Raw genomic sequence first — 18,906 nt, forward strand, 5'->3', positions numbered from 1 at the left:
ATATATATATAAGAAGATTATAAAAATAAAAGTAAAAATGCCATGAGTTGGTTTTATTATCAGTTTAATTTGTTCAATTATAATGTAACATTTTTAGAATAATCTCCAGATAATATTTTGCATTCTATGGAACCAAAATTTATTTTTGGCCAAAACGTCCTACCCGCAAAAAATGCCTGGCCAAAACGTCCTAGGCCGAAAGATCCTAGGCCAAAACGTCCGGGCCAAAACGTCCGCTGGCCAAAACGTCCTACATCCTTAACCCGTTGCAATTAGAGAAACAATTGACGAACAGCATGGATCCAAACCAAACTTGGTGGATACGCAGTCTGGTCTGGATCCATGCTGGTCGCAAAGGGGTCCTGCAATATACCACTAAGGACCACTAAGGACCGCAATCGACCACTAAGGAAGCACTAAGGACCACTAAGGGGTGACTTAGGGTACAATAAAATTTCCCTTGCTAATCTTAATTAAAACCTGCCATAAAAAGGAAACAATACTGTAAGACACTGAATCATTGAAGAAAAAGAATTGCAAATGCATAGGATAGAAAATGGTTTTAAGATAATGATGTATATTGATATAATGTACCTTAACAAATTCGATCATATGCTATAAAATCTGGAAAGTAGATCCCTCGGAAGCACCGAGAACAAGGAAAGCAGTGAAAATTGCACACTCGGTTTGATTGAGTCTGTTCATGAGCAGTAAATTGGAAAATGCAACATGTTGGATTTCTCATGGACCGAAATGCAACATGTTGGATTTCTCATGGACCGGCTCAACAGATGAAAGCATCGTTACTAATTGACTGAGAATTCATAACTCCTATAATGATTGCAATTTTTGGTGCAATAATACATGATTGTATATCTATATGTTTAATTAAGATCTTTTAGTTTTAACTATATATGCTGAAATATACTATACTGTTTGTATATAAGTTATACATGTGACACTCTAATAAACAATAGAACTGAAACTGATTTATATAAAAAGACACAATTACCAGAATGCCAAACATTCCACCAGTTTATACCATTGTCTCGCATGAATTTATGTGACAGCTTGGAACGATGTTTTGGGTCGTTATCTTGTTGAAATCTGTGTCCGTCTGGATAAACTGCACGTAGTATCCTTCAATGTACTCTCCCATAATACTCTCAAATATGCAAATTTTTGTCGGACCTCTCCTGCTGATTCCGGCCCAAACATGAACTTTAAGCGGATGTTTTGGTTTAGGCAAGGTGTGGTTGCGCGTGCCCTTTAGCCTGTAACAGGTTGTTTTATTATTATGAAGTTGAATGCTACTTTCGTCCGTGAAAATAATATCACTCATGTCGTCATTTTCCTGAACTAAGGCGTTACAGAAATCCACCCTGGGCTGAGTGTTTGGTCCTCTTACCATTTGTGCGTAACGTGGACTGTCACTTGTATATCCTGATGCGCGAATTAAATTTTTTGTTATACTTAAACTGAACTCGGCACCGTCATCTATAAGCTGTCTATGTAAATCTCTGCTAGACTGGTTCACATTCAAACTTAATGATTTTCTTACGATATCAACATCCCTTTGACACAATTTTACACAAACATTAGGCTTCTTAATACCCCAGTCACACATACGGCGCGGAAAGCTACGTCTAGCCACGGATAAAAACGTAGTAATCCGTATCGACCCGTATTGAAACGTACCTGAGACGTACATTAATGTAGTAAGCCGTATCAATTCGTAGCAAGTCGTACGGCTCAGGTACGGATCGATACGGGTTACTACGTTTCTATCCGTAGCTCGACGTAGCTATTTGCGCCGTATGTGTGACTGTGGTATAACACTTCATGACTTCTTCAGGATTGAAATATCCGATATCGAACTGATTTATCCAGTATGAAACAACATACCTAGGTACGGAAAGACCTTTAGCACTAAGAATTTTCACAATGCTCTTAATCCTTTTACCAGATTTGTGTAAATTAAAAATGTCTAATTTAACTGTATGTGCTACTTTTCTCATTTTATTGCATGTAACAATGTCCGTAGTAATACGCGTGCTATCACAGAAAATAAAATTTTAAGGATGAATGTTATGTGTGACAATGGGGTATATATACATGAACGTCAGAACAGATTTCAGAGACCGACGTGTCAATTATTTTATGAAGCCAGTCTAATAAACATACTGACACTACACAATGTCCGTATTTAAACGTGTGCTATGACAGCAAATATATTTTTAAGGATGATTATTATGTGTGACAGTGGGGTATGTTTACATGTACGTCCGAACGTATTTTAGAGACAGTCGTGTCAAATTATCAAATAAACATACTGACACTAGATTATAACACGTATCCTTACCTAATTTACATAGATTCACACTTGATGACAGTAATTATGAGCAATACTCGTATGTACAAGATAATGTGAAATCGCTTACCCAAGATTTTTTGGATCCAACGAAATACACTATAATATTCATTTATGAAATTTCACCTCCAGGCAAGAAATAAAACCTGTTAAACAACTAGATATTAAGTTATAGCCTACAAATATATTTTACTGAAATAAAAAAAGATTCCAATATTGGTTAAACTTCAAGAAAACTGTATTTCTACTCTGTCATAGAATGCATAAATGACACTGAAAATGATAAAGCTAGTGAAAATTAAAGTTACATAACTGGTAGTGTAAAATGTCTGCATTATTTCAACCGCCTTTGTACGCTTTGAAAGACTATTTTTGCATAAAATGTGCAGTCTAGTCCCAAGTAAATCTACCGTAGACTTTCATGAATAAAAAAAAAACAACCGTGCGGTACGTGATACATGTAGGCTACTTCATCAGATTTATTTTTTGTATGTTAACAAGGTATTATTTTTCCCAATAGATTAAAGTAGATGAAAACTATGACGTTCAGTGGGGTTCCAAGGACGATGTTGACTTGGCGGTTGTGTTGGCCTCCGGGACAGAGAAGGAGATGAGAACCCAGTTAAAGTCCGCCACGGACTCTTCTTCTACATCTACCTTAGCAATGTCTATAAAGAGGCCTAGAAAAAAACCTGAGAAGGTAATTGCCTGACGGAAATAATATATTACTTCCTTGTTTACCCACTAGATTTGCTTGAATAGTTATTTTTGGGACTTTTTATCGAAAGTATATTGCTGGCAATATATTATATAAACAGTTTGCCAAGATTGTTTTTGTTTTAAACTCTAAGAAAGAATTAAGAAAGAATCCCCTGATGAAACCAAAACTTTACAGCTGGGTTACTTTTAATTGAGTAAAATCATTTTAAACTTTCCCCATAATATTCAAAATTACAATGTTTAGTCAGTGATACATAGTGTGTTGCATTAATGACTTGAAAATAGATGTCACGCACAGCGACGTCATACTGCTTTCTTGACGTTCTAAACGTCACGTCTCAAAATACCTCCAGTGTATACCTTACTGTAATACCATTGTAACTCTCGAAATGGTAAAGATATTTACTTTAAGTTTTCTAGAACTATTACTTATAAGTAACAACATTGCAGTAAATTATCAGATAATTATATAATCAGCATTTATGATGTCGTAACAGCAAAAATAGAAATAAAATTTTGATTTCTTTAACTTTCATTTATTTTAGACTGCAAGTGGAAACCCAATGGCGAAAGTCATCAGAGTGGCATCGCCACCAGGGTTTTATCCGTCAGTTTCGGCAGAGATTACAAATCAGACTGTAACTATCGCAACAACAAGCAGTTCTGTTAGACCTGTTACACGTTCTACTACAAGTTTCACCACTAGCGCACTCACAACCACGCCTTCCACCATCATACTTACAACATCTGCTGCACCTACCACAACCAGTTCTACCACACCTGCAACAACACCGGCAGCGCACTACAACACTGAGCCAGCCACACCAGTCACAACAACAGTCACGCACTACAACACTGAGTCAAACACAACCAGTTCTACCACACCTGCAACAACACCGGCAGCGTACTACAACACTGAGTCAGCCACACCAGTCACAACAACCGTCACCCACTACAACACTGAGTCAGCCACACCAGTCACAACAACAGTCACGCACTCCAACACTGATTCAGCACAAGCACAACATCTGCCACGCCTGCAGCAACAACTTCCACGCTTTCAGCAGTCGCTCCGTCAACACCAGTCACAACAGCATCAAGTCCGTCCACACCGAGAACGGACTTCATTTTCCGCACAGGTCGACCATCACAGACGCGGCCAATGCAGTCACAGCTAAATGCGTTAGAAGCTCATGTCAGAACATTAACGCGAGACGTCGAGAAGTTGCGTCGTCAAGGCGAAGCAAGAGACAAAAGACAGCAGGCTATCATCGATAACCAGCGGAAAACGCACCAGCTGCTTGAATGCCTTATTACGAATATGGAATCTAGCAAACAACACAGCATTCAGACCAGTGCCCCTACAGATTAACAAAGATCAGGCCAAGTTTAAACTAACATTTATTTTAACTCTCTTCGCATAAAGTACTCCACGTGTTCTGTGCGGAGAAGTTGTTGCTTATTGTTTGTAGTTTTTAAAACAAAACCTGAACATAAAGGTTTAATTATTATTTTTTCGTTAGTACTTTTGATATTGTAATTGTTGTTGCTGTTGTCAGTTTCTTCAAAGATCATTTTGTGTAAAATAACATTCCTAAGCCTAATCGTTTTTAAAAATAAAATTATGTTTTAAATGCCTCAGAATAGTGATATTTGATATAAACTGCGGTTTCAAATCATAGCTGAATTTGCAATGTCTCTACTTTACTTAAACATGAGATGTCGAGAGGACCTTAAAGCTCAACAATAAAGCTTGTACATTAAAATGTTAAAATAATGAATACATAGACATAAAGGGGCAGCAAGTGTGAGCTACAGAACTTTCTCCTCTTACGATGCTTAATGAGATGACAGATGATTGTATTTTTTTCTGCTAAGTTGAAAAAGGGACGTAGTTTTGTGAAGAAAAGGAAAACAGAGTTATGGGACATGTGTATTGCATGTCATATCATCACAGTGAGCAAGTGCGTAAAGTTTCATTCCATCCACACGAGTGGTTACTGAGTTTACATACAAAACATCATCAAAAATTGTGAAGTCGTAAAAAGGGGCATAACTTTATAACACTGTAGAACAGAGTTACGAAACCTGCACAATACATATCATATCATCACAGTGAACAAGTGTGTGATGTATTAGATGGTATTGAGATATCAGCTAACATACAAAACTTAACTAAATCGGGAAGCCGACGCAGACGAAGATGCCGGTGTAATGAAGTATTTCGACCCCCATAGAATAACGACCCCCCGCCCCGGTCATTATTCTATAGAAAATGTGACTCCTTTCCTGTAAAATATTGACTCCCCTTATAAAAAACTGACTCCCTTTGAAAACTCTATAGAATAACGACCCCCCGGTCATTATTCTATAGAAAAACTGACCCCTCCCAGTAAAATACTGACTCCCTAAAGATGACTCCCTTCGAATCTCATAGAATAACGACCCCGGTTATTAATCTATAGAAAAAGTGACTCCTTCCATGTAAAATACTCACTGCCGAAATTACTACATTCGAACTCTCATACAATATCGATTCCCGGACATTATTCTATTTAAAAAAGTTACTCTACTAACGGACACTTTTACTAGATCTACAACTCTAATACCCTCCATTGCCAATAGTTAACTTTTGATTGTACTACTACTACTGGTGCCGCTACTTCTATTGCTATTACTACATGTACTTCTTCTTCTACTAATACTACTACTACTACTTCTACTACTACTACTACAACTGCTACTACTGATACTACTATACCTGCTTCCACTAATACGTCTTGTACATCTACCTCTTCTTCTCCTGCTGCTGTTGTTGCTGTCACTTGTTCCCCTTCTGCTGCTGCTGCTGCTGCTGCTGCCACTGCCACTGCCACTACCACTACTACTACCACTACTACTAACTACTACTACTACTACTAGTAGTACTACTACTACTACTTTCTATTGTTGCCGCTACCGTACTTTACTGCCACTGCTAAGTATTGCAACTTCTATTAATACTAAGTTCTATGCTAGCAGTTTCTTGTGCAGTTTTCTTCTGAAGAATTACTTCATACTGAAGTTTGCAGGGATTATTGACACTGGTGTGTTTTGTGAACGTATTGTGAATTGTTATTTTCCTGAAAAAAAATGTATACACCAAGATACAGCGTCTAGAAATAGAATCCCTTTTCCCGTTGCGGAATGCTCTGATTTCTGTGTCAAGTGATGGTATCTGGGGCTAATGGTCAAACGGAAGGGCGGACGGACGGACGGACAAATCTATATGCCCCCTCCCCCGAGTGGGGGCATAAAATGCAGCAATTAGGCCTTAGATACATGAGTTATCACTAAATTTGACCAAATGACCGGGGGTCGTTTTTTTATGGGAGTCAATATTCTTCGTGAGGTTCAGTTTACTTCACGTGGAGGAGTCATAGTACTATGATCTGGAGGTCTTAATACTATGACCGGGGGGTCACTTTTTCTATAGAATAATGACCGGGGGGTCATTATTCTATGGGGGTCGATATACTTCATTACACCGGCACCGACGCATGGGTGAGTGCAATAACTCTGCATATTCTTTAAATAGTCAAGCTAAACAACAATGCGTATTTGTTAAGTATCAGACTCGTATGTCAAGACTAGAAATAAATACATAGTTAACTTGATGGGTCGATATGTCATATGATCTAAAATATTTGTCTTATTCGACTGCTACTAGGAAGTTGTCTTATTGTGATATGCAAAATATCACCTCTCTTGTAAATTATGCAAAGATCTCATATTAAAGTTAGTTTGATAAGCCTGAGCTGAGCGCGAGGATCAGTTTCTATTTTTGTACAGTGTCCTATAAAAGAACATTGAGGAAGTTAAAGCAAAACATCAAAATGGCTGAAGGTGGATTAAATGAAAAGGAAAATTTGTGTGATTTTAGTAAGCAGACAACGCACAATGATGTTCAGTTTATTGTAGAAAATCAAGAGGTTTATGCTTCAAGAGCTGTTTTATGCATTGCCTCACCTGTTTTTGATGAACTGTTTGAAAACAATCCAACGCAAACTGTGGAGTTACCTGGAGTGGAGATAGAGCATTTTAAACAGTTTCTGAAGTGTATCTATCCACATATATTGGATGAAATAAATGGTATGTAACCAACTTCAATATATTGGGGATCCCGGAAGAATGAAACGTCAATTGCATTCTATAGGATAGGAAAGTAAACATTTGAGTAGGAGGGGTGAATTGCATTCTAAGATGAGAAAGTAAGCATTTGACTAGGAGGGGTGAATTGCAATCTAGGATAAGAAAGTAAACATTTGAGTAGGAGGGGTGAATTGCATTCTAGGACAAGAAAGCAAACATTTGAGTAGGAACTTTAATTGCAATCTAGGATAAAAAAGTAAATATTCAAGTAGGAGGAGTGAATTGCATTCTATGATAAGAAAGTAAACATTTGAGTAGGAGCGGTAAATTGCATTCTAATATAAGAAAGTAAACATTTGAGTAGGAGGATTTAAATGCATTCTAGGATAAGAAAGGAAACATTTGAGCAGGAGGGGTGAACTGCATTCTAGGATAAGAAAGGAACATTTGAGTAGGAGGGGTGCATTGCGTTCTAGGATAAGAAAGGAAACATTTGAGTAGGAGGGGTGAATTGCATTCTAGGATAAGAAAGGAAACGTTTGAGTAGGAGGGGTGCATTGCATTCTAGGATAAGAAAGGAAACATTTGAGTAGGAGGGGTTAATTGCATTCTAGGACAAGAAAGCAAACATTTGAGTAGGAATTTTAATTGCAATCTAGGATAATAAAAAGTAAATATTCAAGTAGGAGGAGTGAATTGCATTTTATGATAAGAAAGTAAACATTTGAGTAGGAGGGGTAAATTGCATTCTAAGATAAGAAAGTAAACATTTGAGTAGGAGGATTTAAATGCATTCTAGGATAAGAAAGGAAACATTTGAGTAGGAGGGGTGAATTGCATTCTATGATAAGAAAGGAAACATTTGAGTAGGAGGGGTGCATTGCATTCTAGGATAAGAAAGGAAACATTTGAGTAGGAGGGGTGAATTAGATTCTAGGATAAGAAAGGAAACATTTGAGTAGGAGGGGTGAATTGCATTCTAGGACAAGAAAGCAAACATTTGAGTAGGAGGGATGTATTGCATTCTAGGATAAGAAAGGAAACATTTGAGTAGGAGGGGTGCATTGCATTCTAGGATAAGAAAGGAAACATTTGAGTAGGAGGGGTGAATTGCATTCTAGGATAAGAAAGTAAACATTTGAGTAGGAGGGGTGAATTGCATTCTAGAAAAAGAAAGTAACATTTGAGTATGAGGGGTGAATTGCATTCTAGGATAAGAAATTAAACATTTGAGTAGGAATAGGAGGGGTGAATTGCATTCTAGGATAAGTAAGTAAACATTTGAGTAGGAGGGGTGAATTGCATTCTATGATAAGAAAGTAAACATTTGAGTAGGAGGGGTGAATTGCATTCTAGAAAAAGAAAGTAACATTTGAGTATGAGGGGTGAATTGCATTCTAGGATAAGAAATTAAACATTTGAGTAGGAATAGGAGGGGTGAATTGCATTCTAGGATAAGTAAGTAAACATTTGAGTAGGAGGGGTGAATTGCATTCTAGGTTAAGAATTTATTTACTTTGTTGGGTTTAACGTTGAACTGACATAATTGTTGGTCATACGGCGACTTTTCAGCTTTGATAGTGGAGGAAGACCACAGGTGCCCCTCCGTGCATTATTTCATCGCGAGCGGCTATCTGGGTAGAACCACCGACATTCCGTAAGCCAGATGGATGGCTTTCTCACATGTAGAATTCAGGATAAGAAAGTAAACATTTGAGTAGGAGGGGTATAAAAAATTTATACTATATATTTTATGTAAATTCATTAGATCATTACCCGCCTACACGTCAAGACTTTTAACTGCACACATGCTTACATAGAAAATTAACATAAATGTACAGTGTGTGTAGCAGTTCCGAGTCACCCAACAGAAAACGTTCAATCTATCAGTCAGAATGGTGTCCTTTGGGGTATAGTATTCATATGACAAGATGTAAAGATAAAAGGTATGATTTCATTTCTAGGATTACTAGTTTGGCCACGGAGTACATACTGATTTTCATCGAAAATTTGCAATTAAAGGTCAGTCAGAAGAAAAAATGCAGAATTATGAAAACTATAAAATAAACATTTCAAAACATAGTCATGACAGTTAATTTCAATCTGCAAAAAGGTTTTTTTTTTGAAAAAAAGAAAGCCTTCAATTTTTTTATGAGGTCATTTCCAAACATGGTCATTCAAGTAGTTCAGAATCACTTTTTTCAACATTTATCTCCCTTGGAAAAACAACATGACACTCAACTTCTAAAAACTTTGCGAAATTATTGCTTTAACTAAGGGACATTCTAGGAACAAAACATTTAATTTTATTGGCTACATGTGAAGAATAAAATTGAAGTGATCTGGAACTGCTCATGATTCGGAACTGCTTCACACACTGTATCGGAATTTTAATCGAATTTGAATTTAAAGTTCACTTTTTTTGGCAATATGATTCAACGAAAGAAACAAAAAACACTACTGGTATCATTATCTACACGTAAACATTCTGTAAAAATACGACTTGTTTTCCATAAATAAGCAAAATCCTAAAATAGTCGTACTTGGCCTCTGCCGGGACTACTTTCATTAATTTTCTTGAGTTTTTTTTTTTCAGGATCGGCTTTTAAAAAAAAGGGATTGTATAAAAATATAGGGGTCATTATAACAGAAGCTTGATCTGGGATTTATTCGGCTTTAGTAGATTTTACAACACTTGAGCAGAAAACAACATACCAGATCAAACTACTGTTGTAATAATCTTAGTACTTCCAGAATGTGTTTTCTAAGACTTAAGTAAGAGTTAAAGAGCAAACTTTTAATAAAATCATAAACTTTAATTAATTAATTTATTCTACTCAGAGGAAACAGTCTACTGGATACTCCCATTTGCTCACAAGTACAAAGTCAAAATTCTGCGAGAAAGGTGCGTCAAAATGATATTAGAAATCATAAAACGCAGGTATGTACAGAATGCGAAGGAACTCTACCGTCACATAAAACTTTCCGAACTGTACGAGGTACAAGAATTTGAGGAATTATGTGTAGACATGGCGTCAGAGTGTACACTCACTGAGATAGAAGAAGCAAACAAGGACTACCCAATATCACCTGAAACTGACCTTAGAATAATGAAAATTGGGCACAGAAAGCTAGAGCTGGCCAAACAAGACATGGAATTATGTGGTAGATACATAAAGAAAGACAACCTTCAGTCAGCCGTTACCGGACTGTTGGATCCAAAACTGTATTTAGAAAGTACAGATCCGGAATGGGAAACATACAGGCGTTATAAGTATTTCAAGGAGGAAGAAAAATATAAAAATTACATGCAAGCTTCTAGACTCGTTCATGTACATTTCAAAGGCAACCAAGGACTTAAAGCTGATGCAATCAGAAATCTTGAAGAGGTGAGGGGTGAGGATATTGAACTATTTAAATTACTGCCTCATGACTTGAAAATAGAATTAGAAAAATACAGACATTCTCAGTAAACGATACAAGGTGTAATAGCTATTCGTAACAACTGAATTGGTACATATGTAGTTAATACATGTTTTGTCTCTATGATAAGCATGGACCAAGTTTGACACTCATATTATCATGAATGAGTGCATCAGTAAATGACAATATTCTGTAATCCAGATTTTGCCTATAACTGTTTATCTTATTTTTATAGGCTTAGGTGATATTAGCAAAAATATAGCTTTATGATTAACATGCATCAATGCCGTAAGGAGGGTGCTGCATTATAGTTTAATGTCGGATCTAAATTATTATACTAGGATTCTGCCTACGAATAATTAAAATGAAAATGGACATATCAACAGACATATGAGCCGTGCCATGAGAAAACCAACCTAGTGGCTTTGCGAACAGCATGGATCCACAGGTGGCAGTAACGTACCTAGGATACAGTATGGGTCCATGGGCCATATGCACTTACATTTATTACAATTATAATGTTTTCTTAGGAAAAAAATGACAAAAAGCCATTTTGAAAAATATTTTGCTCCTGTGACAATGAGCCATTTACAAGGTAGATATGAACAGTTTCACACGTGCATTGCTACCAGGTCCGTATTTTTTTTCAAAACAATATTTCCTTATCAATGATTGGTCGCCTTTTCGGCAAGAGATTACTCTTTCAGAAAAACCTTACTTCAAAACCCAGTTCCAAACCGTTTACGCATCACGAGCGAGCAACGGCGTACAAAACGATAGTGATTTCTCCACCCGAAAAAATCCCACACATTTTTCGCACCGAAGTAGCGACCTGGTAGCAATGCACGTGTGAAACTGTTCATATCTACCTTGTAGATGGCTCATTGTCACAGGAGCAAAATTTTGTTCAAAATGGCTTTTTGTCATTTTTTTCCTAAGAAAACATTATAATTGTAATAAATGTAAGTGCATATGGCCCATGGACCCATACTGTATCCTAGGTACGTTACTGCCACCTGTGCATGGATCCAGACCAGCCTGCGCATCCGCGCAGTCTGGTCAGGATCTATGCTGTTCGCTAATAGTTTCTCTAATTCCGATAGGTTTTGAACAGCAGGTAGGATAAAGACTTTTGTTAGGCCAGAAATGCATCTATCATATGAGAAACGCTATGAAAAACGTAAACCCATAACAATTTCGAAATTTAGATTGTAACTAAAAAAATTGTACATATTCTTGCTTATAGAATAGTCATGATGTTTTGACAGTTAATAATGGATTCGAAACAATGAAGTCAAAACTGAAATTAATAAATTGTTCCTAAGTTTGATCCTTAAAGCTAACCACGAGCACTTCGTTCTGGGGTGAGCTAACATCAGAACATTTTTCTACACTGATTCTCCGGTTATAACAATATCTGATCACATCACTGTATATTAAACAACAAATCGTCTGTTATTTAAGTGTATAGTGTCTACAATATGTCTCTTTCACATTTCGGCTTGTATCAGCGCTGTCGTCTGTGTTTCTTTGACTGCCGTAGCTACATTCTGTCTGTGTATGCACCTATTACTGTCACTGACTGCCGTAGCTACATTCTGTCTGTGTATGCACCTATTACTGTCACTGACTGCCGTAGCTACGTTCTGTCTGTGCACACCTATTACTGTCACTGACTGCCGTAGCTACGTTCTGTCTGTGCACACCTATTACAGTCACTGACTGCCGTAGCAACGTTCTGTCTGTGCACACCTATTACTGTCACTGACTGCCGTCGCTACGTTCTGTCTGTGCACACCTATTACTGTCACTGTCTGCTTCTGTCTGTGCACACCTATTACTGTCACTGTCTGCCGTCGCTACGTTCTGCCTGTGCACACCTATTACTGTCACTGACCGCCGTAGCTACGTTCTGTCTGTGCACACCTATTACAGTCACTGACTGCCGTCGCTACGTTCTGTCTGTGCACACCTATTACTGTCACTGACTGCCGTCGCTACGTTCTGTCTGTGCAAACCTATTACTGCCACTGACTGCCGTCGCTACGTTCTGTCTGTGCACACCTATTACTGTCACTGACTGCTGTAGCTACCTTCTGTCTGTGCATACCTATTACTGTCACTGATTGCCGCCGCTACGTTCTGTCTGTGCACACCTATTACTGTCACTGACTGCCACCGCTACGTTCTGTCTGTGTACACCTATTACTGTCACTGAATGCCGTAGCTACGTTCTGCCTGTGTACACCTATTACTGTCACTGACTGCCGTCGCTACGTTCTGTCTGTGTACACCTATTACTGTCACTGACTGCCGTCGCTACGTTCTGTCTGTGCACACCTATTACTGTCACTGACTGCCGCAGCTACGTTCTGCCTGTGTACACCTATTACTGTCACTGACTGCCGTCGCTATGTGCTGTTTGTGCACACTTATTACTGTCACTGACTGCCGTCGCTACGTTCTGTCTGTGTATGCAGCTATTACTGTCACTGACTGCCGCCGCTACGTTCTGTCTGTGCACACCTATTACTGTCACTGACTGCCGTCGCTACGTTCTGTCTGTGCACACCTATTACTGTCACTGACTACCGTCGCTACGTTCTTTCTGTGTAAGCAGCTACTACTGTCACTGATTGCCGCCACTACGTTCTGTCTGTGCACTCCTATAACTGTCACTGACTGCCGTCGCTACGTTCTGTCTGTGCACACCTATTACTGTCACTGACTGCCGTCGCTACGTTCTTTCTGTGTATGCAGCTATTACTGTCACTGACTGCCGCCGCTACGTTCTGTCTGTGCACACCTATTACTGTCACTGACTGCCGCCGCTACCTTCTGTCTGTGCACACCTATTACTGTCACTGACTGCCGCCGCTACGTTCTGTCTGTGCACACCTATTACTGTCACTGAATGCCGTCGCTACGTTCTGTCTGTGCACACCTATTACTGTCACTGACTGCCGTCGCTACGCTCTGTCTGTGCACACCTATTACTGTCACTGACTGCCGCCGCTCACATTCTACAAACATATTTATCGTCTGTGAGTGATATTATTTAAAACAAGGGAGATGATTCAATTTTAGTAAGATTATACGACACCATTCTACAGAAATAAAATGCATTTCCTTACATTAACATTTGTTTTACACCATTGAACCGTTATATTTTTCTAAATCATATTGTTTTAGAAACTGGCAAAATTGTTTTAAATATCACTAAACTATATATTGTTTCTGTTACCAGCTGTTTTACACAAACTACATTTTTCTTATATAAACGATATAATCACGTAACATGCTATTAAATCTTAAAGAAAGCAAATTTGTTTTGTGTAATTAGTGTAACCCAAAACTTGTATGGTGCACGGATTTTGCCTTTCACAATCAAGTGCTCGGCTGTAGATTGACTGGCAAATTGTAGTGATCTTCCATATTCACAAACTAATTATAGTAATTTCAAAGAGGCCGAATTTTCGTTACTTCTGAAAGATCCAGTTTCTTTACGTAAAAAGGTTAAGTATTCACAAGTATATCGGAGAAATTTCAGTCTGAATTATGTTTAATTGGCAGCTAAGCGGCCAAGATCAATGACTTCGAATCACATACCTCTCACCGCTATTGGTTAGAAACCTCACGTTAACTGGTTGTAGATTTTTTTATTTAAGGAAGCTATCATCTGGCTAACGGAAGCACGATGCTTATACTCATTCACTAGCCCGTGTCAGAAACAAGCCAAGCGGGACACGTGGTCTTTCTCCACCACTAAAGCGGGAAAGTCGCCACATGATCTAAATTGTGTTCGTGTACCAGTAAATAAACAAATTTTGTTAAGGACTGTTCGATTACATAAAATTGTTTGCAAAACTAGCATATTTCGTCATAATGTCTTCCTCCGCCATTTGAAGCTAATTCTACTTGCACACCATTTGAAGCTAATTCTACCGGCACACCAACAGTTAACTTCCGCTTCCGGCTACATCACGAAGGAACTATCATAGGGGTACCGGGATTCCCGCCAGTAATAATTATCCTTTGGATGTATAACAATTGAGTAAAATTAAAAAACGTATACTTGTATGAAGGTACATTGCTTACCGTGTGTATTGCAAGACATTAGTCTAGCTGAAATGTCGACAGCTTTTCATGTAATTAGATTCTCCGCAATGCGCCATATCGGAAACCATGGAGATCAGTGTCAGTAACGTATTCACTACAGTTCCACCTACTAACATTTTCTGCAATATTGAAAGAAAAGATATGCTAACTGTTGAATATTTGCAAGTGATCACGCAAAATGCAAAACTCAGATCTGTATTTCAGTTGCGTAACGGAAGTCAATTAATATACCCAGAGTTCACTACTGGCAGTAAGAAGTTCTCCGCAGCTTGACAAAATCCTCATTTAATTAAATCAGTGGTCGAGAAGTGGATGGCTTCAGGTATACCTTGACAAGAATCATACACGTATATTCTAAGGTTCGAAGCAACAATAATACATTTTCTGCATATTTCATCACAAAATGCTGCCAAATATGTTTTGTAACCAGTCCAGTGACATTTAAAACAAAACAGTGATTAAAACAAGACTGAATATGACTCAGTTATAAAGACATTAATTTACATAATAATATTTCGCAAGCTCATAAAAGTCGGAGCCAGACTAATTTCTAGAGCATCTGGTGAAATCTGGATAAAGTTTCATAGTTACCTAGTTACTTGTTACTCGATTTCATATCCTGTAACTGATTATTTCAAAGATTTATATTCTGATACTTTGAATAACTTCAGTTTCTATGGGTGCACAATTATAGGTTTTCATATGAAATAGTGGCAAATAATATAAGAAAGCAACACACTGTCACAACATATGTTAAAACAATTATTCTTCCATTTCTAAACTTAACTTATCACTCCATTTTGCATAAATAAGTCCGCTGTACTAGTACCGGGTATTTGGAACACTTTTATAAGCGCACACATCTGTTAAATCAACTGATCCACTGCTGACTCGAGGTTCGAATCAAAAACGGTATCTAAAACACAGGACCGCGGCTTTCACATTCTTTTATTTAGACACCAATACTGATAAAAAATCCTGTGAGGTAAAATACGAAAACTTTCCATAAAATATTATGACTTTTTATCTTATCTTTAGGGAATAATTAAATGAGAAAATCACCTTTATCTAAAAGTTCCAGACCTGCAGAAAATGCTCTGTTTTTAGAGTTGTTTAACTCGTTTGCTTCCTGTCTTTTACGTGCATCGAAATCAAGCCTCATTTCAAATTCTGTAAAAGAATTAAAACAAAATAGTCTTCTGTTTTACAGAATTTCAATTACTAATTATTATTATTAGTAGTAACAGTATTTTAAGCTTCTCAAAAAGCCAGTAAAGCAGTAAGGATAGAAAAATTGTATAAAAATATATACAGTACAACCTCTCAAGAGCGGCCCTCTCTTAAGCAAAAACCTCTCTTTAACAACATCATCGAAATTTCCTTAAGCTGAAATGTACTATAAAATTTACCTCTCCAGAACAACAGCCTCTACATAACAGTCAATATTTGTATCTCCCAAAGGGTGTAGCTCTACAGAGGTTGCAAAATGCCTCTTGAATACCTTTATTTGTAATGATTTATTTAACTGCAATTTCTAAACATTAAACAGCTTGTCCAGTGTGGATATTGCACCTAACCAGATCAAAAATCTAAGTACATTGATCCTGAATATACTTTTAAAGATATGAATTAAGAATTGATTTTTATATACAAAATACCTAAATTACTACAGAGCTCCATGTCGTAGAAGGATAAGAGCTGCTTAGAGGTTTTACCAGAGTCATATACATCGACTTCTTCCCTTTCAACCATCGCAGCCCTGTTCCACGTTCGTTTGTTGAAACTGTCAATCTTGACAAGCCACATTTCTGGAATGTTTGAATATTCACTTGCAACAGGAGCCAACATTGAAGACTATTTGCGCAACTAAGTAAAAATGAAGAAACAAGACTATGCGTGTGGCCTCTCTGTAGAAATACACGAATGTTACTGTAAGATATGCACATCTCTATTTTGTGAAATTTTTGAAGCACGTTGTTTTCGTGTATATTCCGATCGTTTACTTTCAATATTATCTAGGACGTTCGAACCTTCAGCTGCACTAGAAGCTAACACCCGCAACCGTTTGTGCATCTAAAGAGAAATGAATAAACAAGACAAACCTGTATTAAGATGTTTGCCAGTATCAATATTCTATCATAGTAGGGTGCTTTTATGAATGGTGTTGTTTCCAATGTCATAAATATCTTATCTATATACTTCCTTTGTAGTAGCTATACTTGTACTCATTAATTACAAGACCAGTATAAAACGTATCTTATTTGTTATTTTAGTTAAATATATGTTTCCCGCAGTTTGGAGATTCAGTCATTGTGTTACAGATGGTCTTTTCCCTAGATTGCAACGGGTGCCAGAGCTGTGGTTTCATCTTTCATTTCGAACCACGGTGTCCATCTGAAATTTAAACATGTAATCAATAAAAATACTTGATGTACATAATTCGTATTCTTTGTCTACATAGCACCCACTCATCAGTCTTCCAAGCACTGTTCAACGGCAACTCAGACGGCTGTATAAAAAGAAAGTATAAGACATCATTTAGAAATAAAACACAACAGTAGCTAAAAGTCAAAGAAAATTTACAACTGTACACATCAAATATCTGTTCAGAACTTACGACTTTTATCTGTTACCTTCATCTGTAATCAACCGTAATCCTCAAATGTGATCATCTCTTGCCATCATCTACATACATGTGTATCTATCTGTAACCTTCATGGATGGATGGTAAACTGTTTCCCTTATCTGTTACCTTCGTGAAAAGAATGATCAACTTTTAACATTCGTGTGTTACCTTCATGGACGATCAACTGTCACCCTTCTTCTGTTACCTTCATTGACGAGCATCTGTTACGCACACCTGTAATTATATGTTACATTAACCTATGATAATATGTTACCTTAATCTCTTAATCCTCAGCCAATTTCACTTGTGATTTTTGTTACATACAACTTCGATCTTCTGTTAAATGTCCTTGTGATCATCTATCACAATACCCTGAGATCTTCTGCTGCCTTCATCTGTGTTTCCTATTGGCGATCTTTTGACCACAAGATAATCTGAAAAATAAACGATTTCTTTCAATGTGTATAACCAAAATGACCAAATGCTTTACTTACCGTTAAAACTTTTAAAAGTTCAATGGAACGTTTAATTCTGCGCTAAAAAAACAGACAAAGCAGCTGTCAAAATAGAAACATGTGTAACAATAACAATATAGCCAGAATAGCACTTCTTTTAATACTGTACAAGAACTTATTCTGTCAGAGCCATAAAGGGAGGTAATAAAACAACAGGAAATAGCGCCCTCGACTATTTCGTTGGGCTAGAGCATATCTGAGGTAGCTATAGTTAATCTCTTGATCGAGTAATGCCCCCGATGAGGATGATAATGCTGGACAACAGTTTATCTGGGTAAAATCCATACAGTAATAACACATATTAAGAATGTACCAAAATATTATGTCGAATTTTTTAGTATAAAAGTTACACAATTCTCGGAATATTGCTGCAAGAGAAATGCACATTATGTCATATGATGTGGAACAACTATTATGTTTGAATCAAATCTATGAAGTAATAACACAGATGGAGTGAAAGTGAATGAAAAATGAAAAAAAAAATGGCCTGAAATTTAAAGTAAAAGGGGACATAATTAATGATCTGTTTGAGCTATGAACCTTCTGTCATCAGATGTCGATGATAATACGTGCCAATTAATTTTAAGTAAAAGGGGACATAATTCATAAAATATTGTTGCCAGAGTTACAAAAATTGTGTCATATTATGTAGTTGGTAATGTGGAAACAACTAATTAAGTTTTACTCAAACCATTTATTAACAACAGAGAAATAGTAAAAACTGGTACCAAAGTTTTAGACCTTTGTTATATGATATAGTTGATGATATGAAATGACAGTTTAAAGCTTAGATTAAATCCTTTCATTAACAACAAAAAAGTAGCGAAAAAAATCAAAATAAAACTAAAATTCTAAATCACGAAGTATTGATTCGAAATTTGTATAATATGGTGTGACTGGTGATGTGAAAGAATTAATCTACGTTTGAGTCTATTCCATTTAGTAATGTTAGAGATAGAGTGAAAGTGTATCAAAACTTTAACCTGAAGTTTTAAGTACAA

The 18,906-nt window shown here is 37.1% G+C and overlaps 2 protein-coding genes across 2 annotated transcripts; both read left to right on the forward strand.

The window, feature by feature from the left end:
* The first annotated feature begins 2,081 nt into the window (after positions 1-2,081).
* On the forward strand, positions 2,082-4,269 carry LOC128549137 (uncharacterized). Its single transcript, XM_053525480.1, has 3 exons — positions 2,082-2,105; positions 2,892-3,071; positions 3,637-4,269. The coding sequence occupies exons 1-3, from the start codon at positions 2,082-2,084 to the stop codon at positions 4,267-4,269; spliced, it is 837 nt and encodes a 278-aa protein (XP_053381455.1).
* Positions 4,270-6,801: 2,532 nt separating this feature from the next.
* Positions 6,802-13,970, forward strand: LOC123562705 (uncharacterized). The gene is made up of 2 exons (XM_045355309.2): positions 6,802-7,222; positions 10,064-13,970. Exons 1-2 carry the CDS (start codon positions 6,967-6,969, stop codon positions 10,693-10,695), a joined length of 888 nt encoding a protein of 295 aa, XP_045211244.2. The 5' UTR covers positions 6,802-6,966; the 3' UTR covers positions 10,696-13,970.
* The last annotated feature ends 4,936 nt before the right edge of the window (positions 13,971-18,906 follow it).

This window comes from Mercenaria mercenaria, chromosome 2 (assembly GCF_021730395.1).
Source record: "Mercenaria mercenaria strain notata chromosome 2, MADL_Memer_1, whole genome shotgun sequence".
In the NCBI taxonomy this organism is placed as follows: domain Eukaryota; kingdom Metazoa; phylum Mollusca; class Bivalvia; order Venerida; family Veneridae; genus Mercenaria; species Mercenaria mercenaria.

Excerpts from the sequence above, each read along its gene's own strand:
- LOC128549137 (XM_053525480.1), top strand. The coding sequence starts at position 2,082 with ATGAATGTTATGTGTGACAATGGG. Across the intron at positions 2,106-2,891 it reads ATGTTATGTGTGACAATGGG|ATTAAAGTAGATGAAAACTA; the intron begins GTATATATACAT and ends TTTTCCCAATAG. Across the intron at positions 3,072-3,636 it reads CTAGAAAAAAACCTGAGAAG|ACTGCAAGTGGAAACCCAAT; the intron begins GTAATTGCCTGA and ends CATTTATTTTAG.
- LOC123562705 (XM_045355309.2), top strand. The coding sequence starts at position 6,967 with ATGGCTGAAGGTGGATTAAATGAAAAGGAAAATTTGTGTGATTTTAGT. Across the intron at positions 7,223-10,063 it reads TATATTGGATGAAATAAATG|AGGAAACAGTCTACTGGATA; the intron begins GTATGTAACCAA and ends TATTCTACTCAG.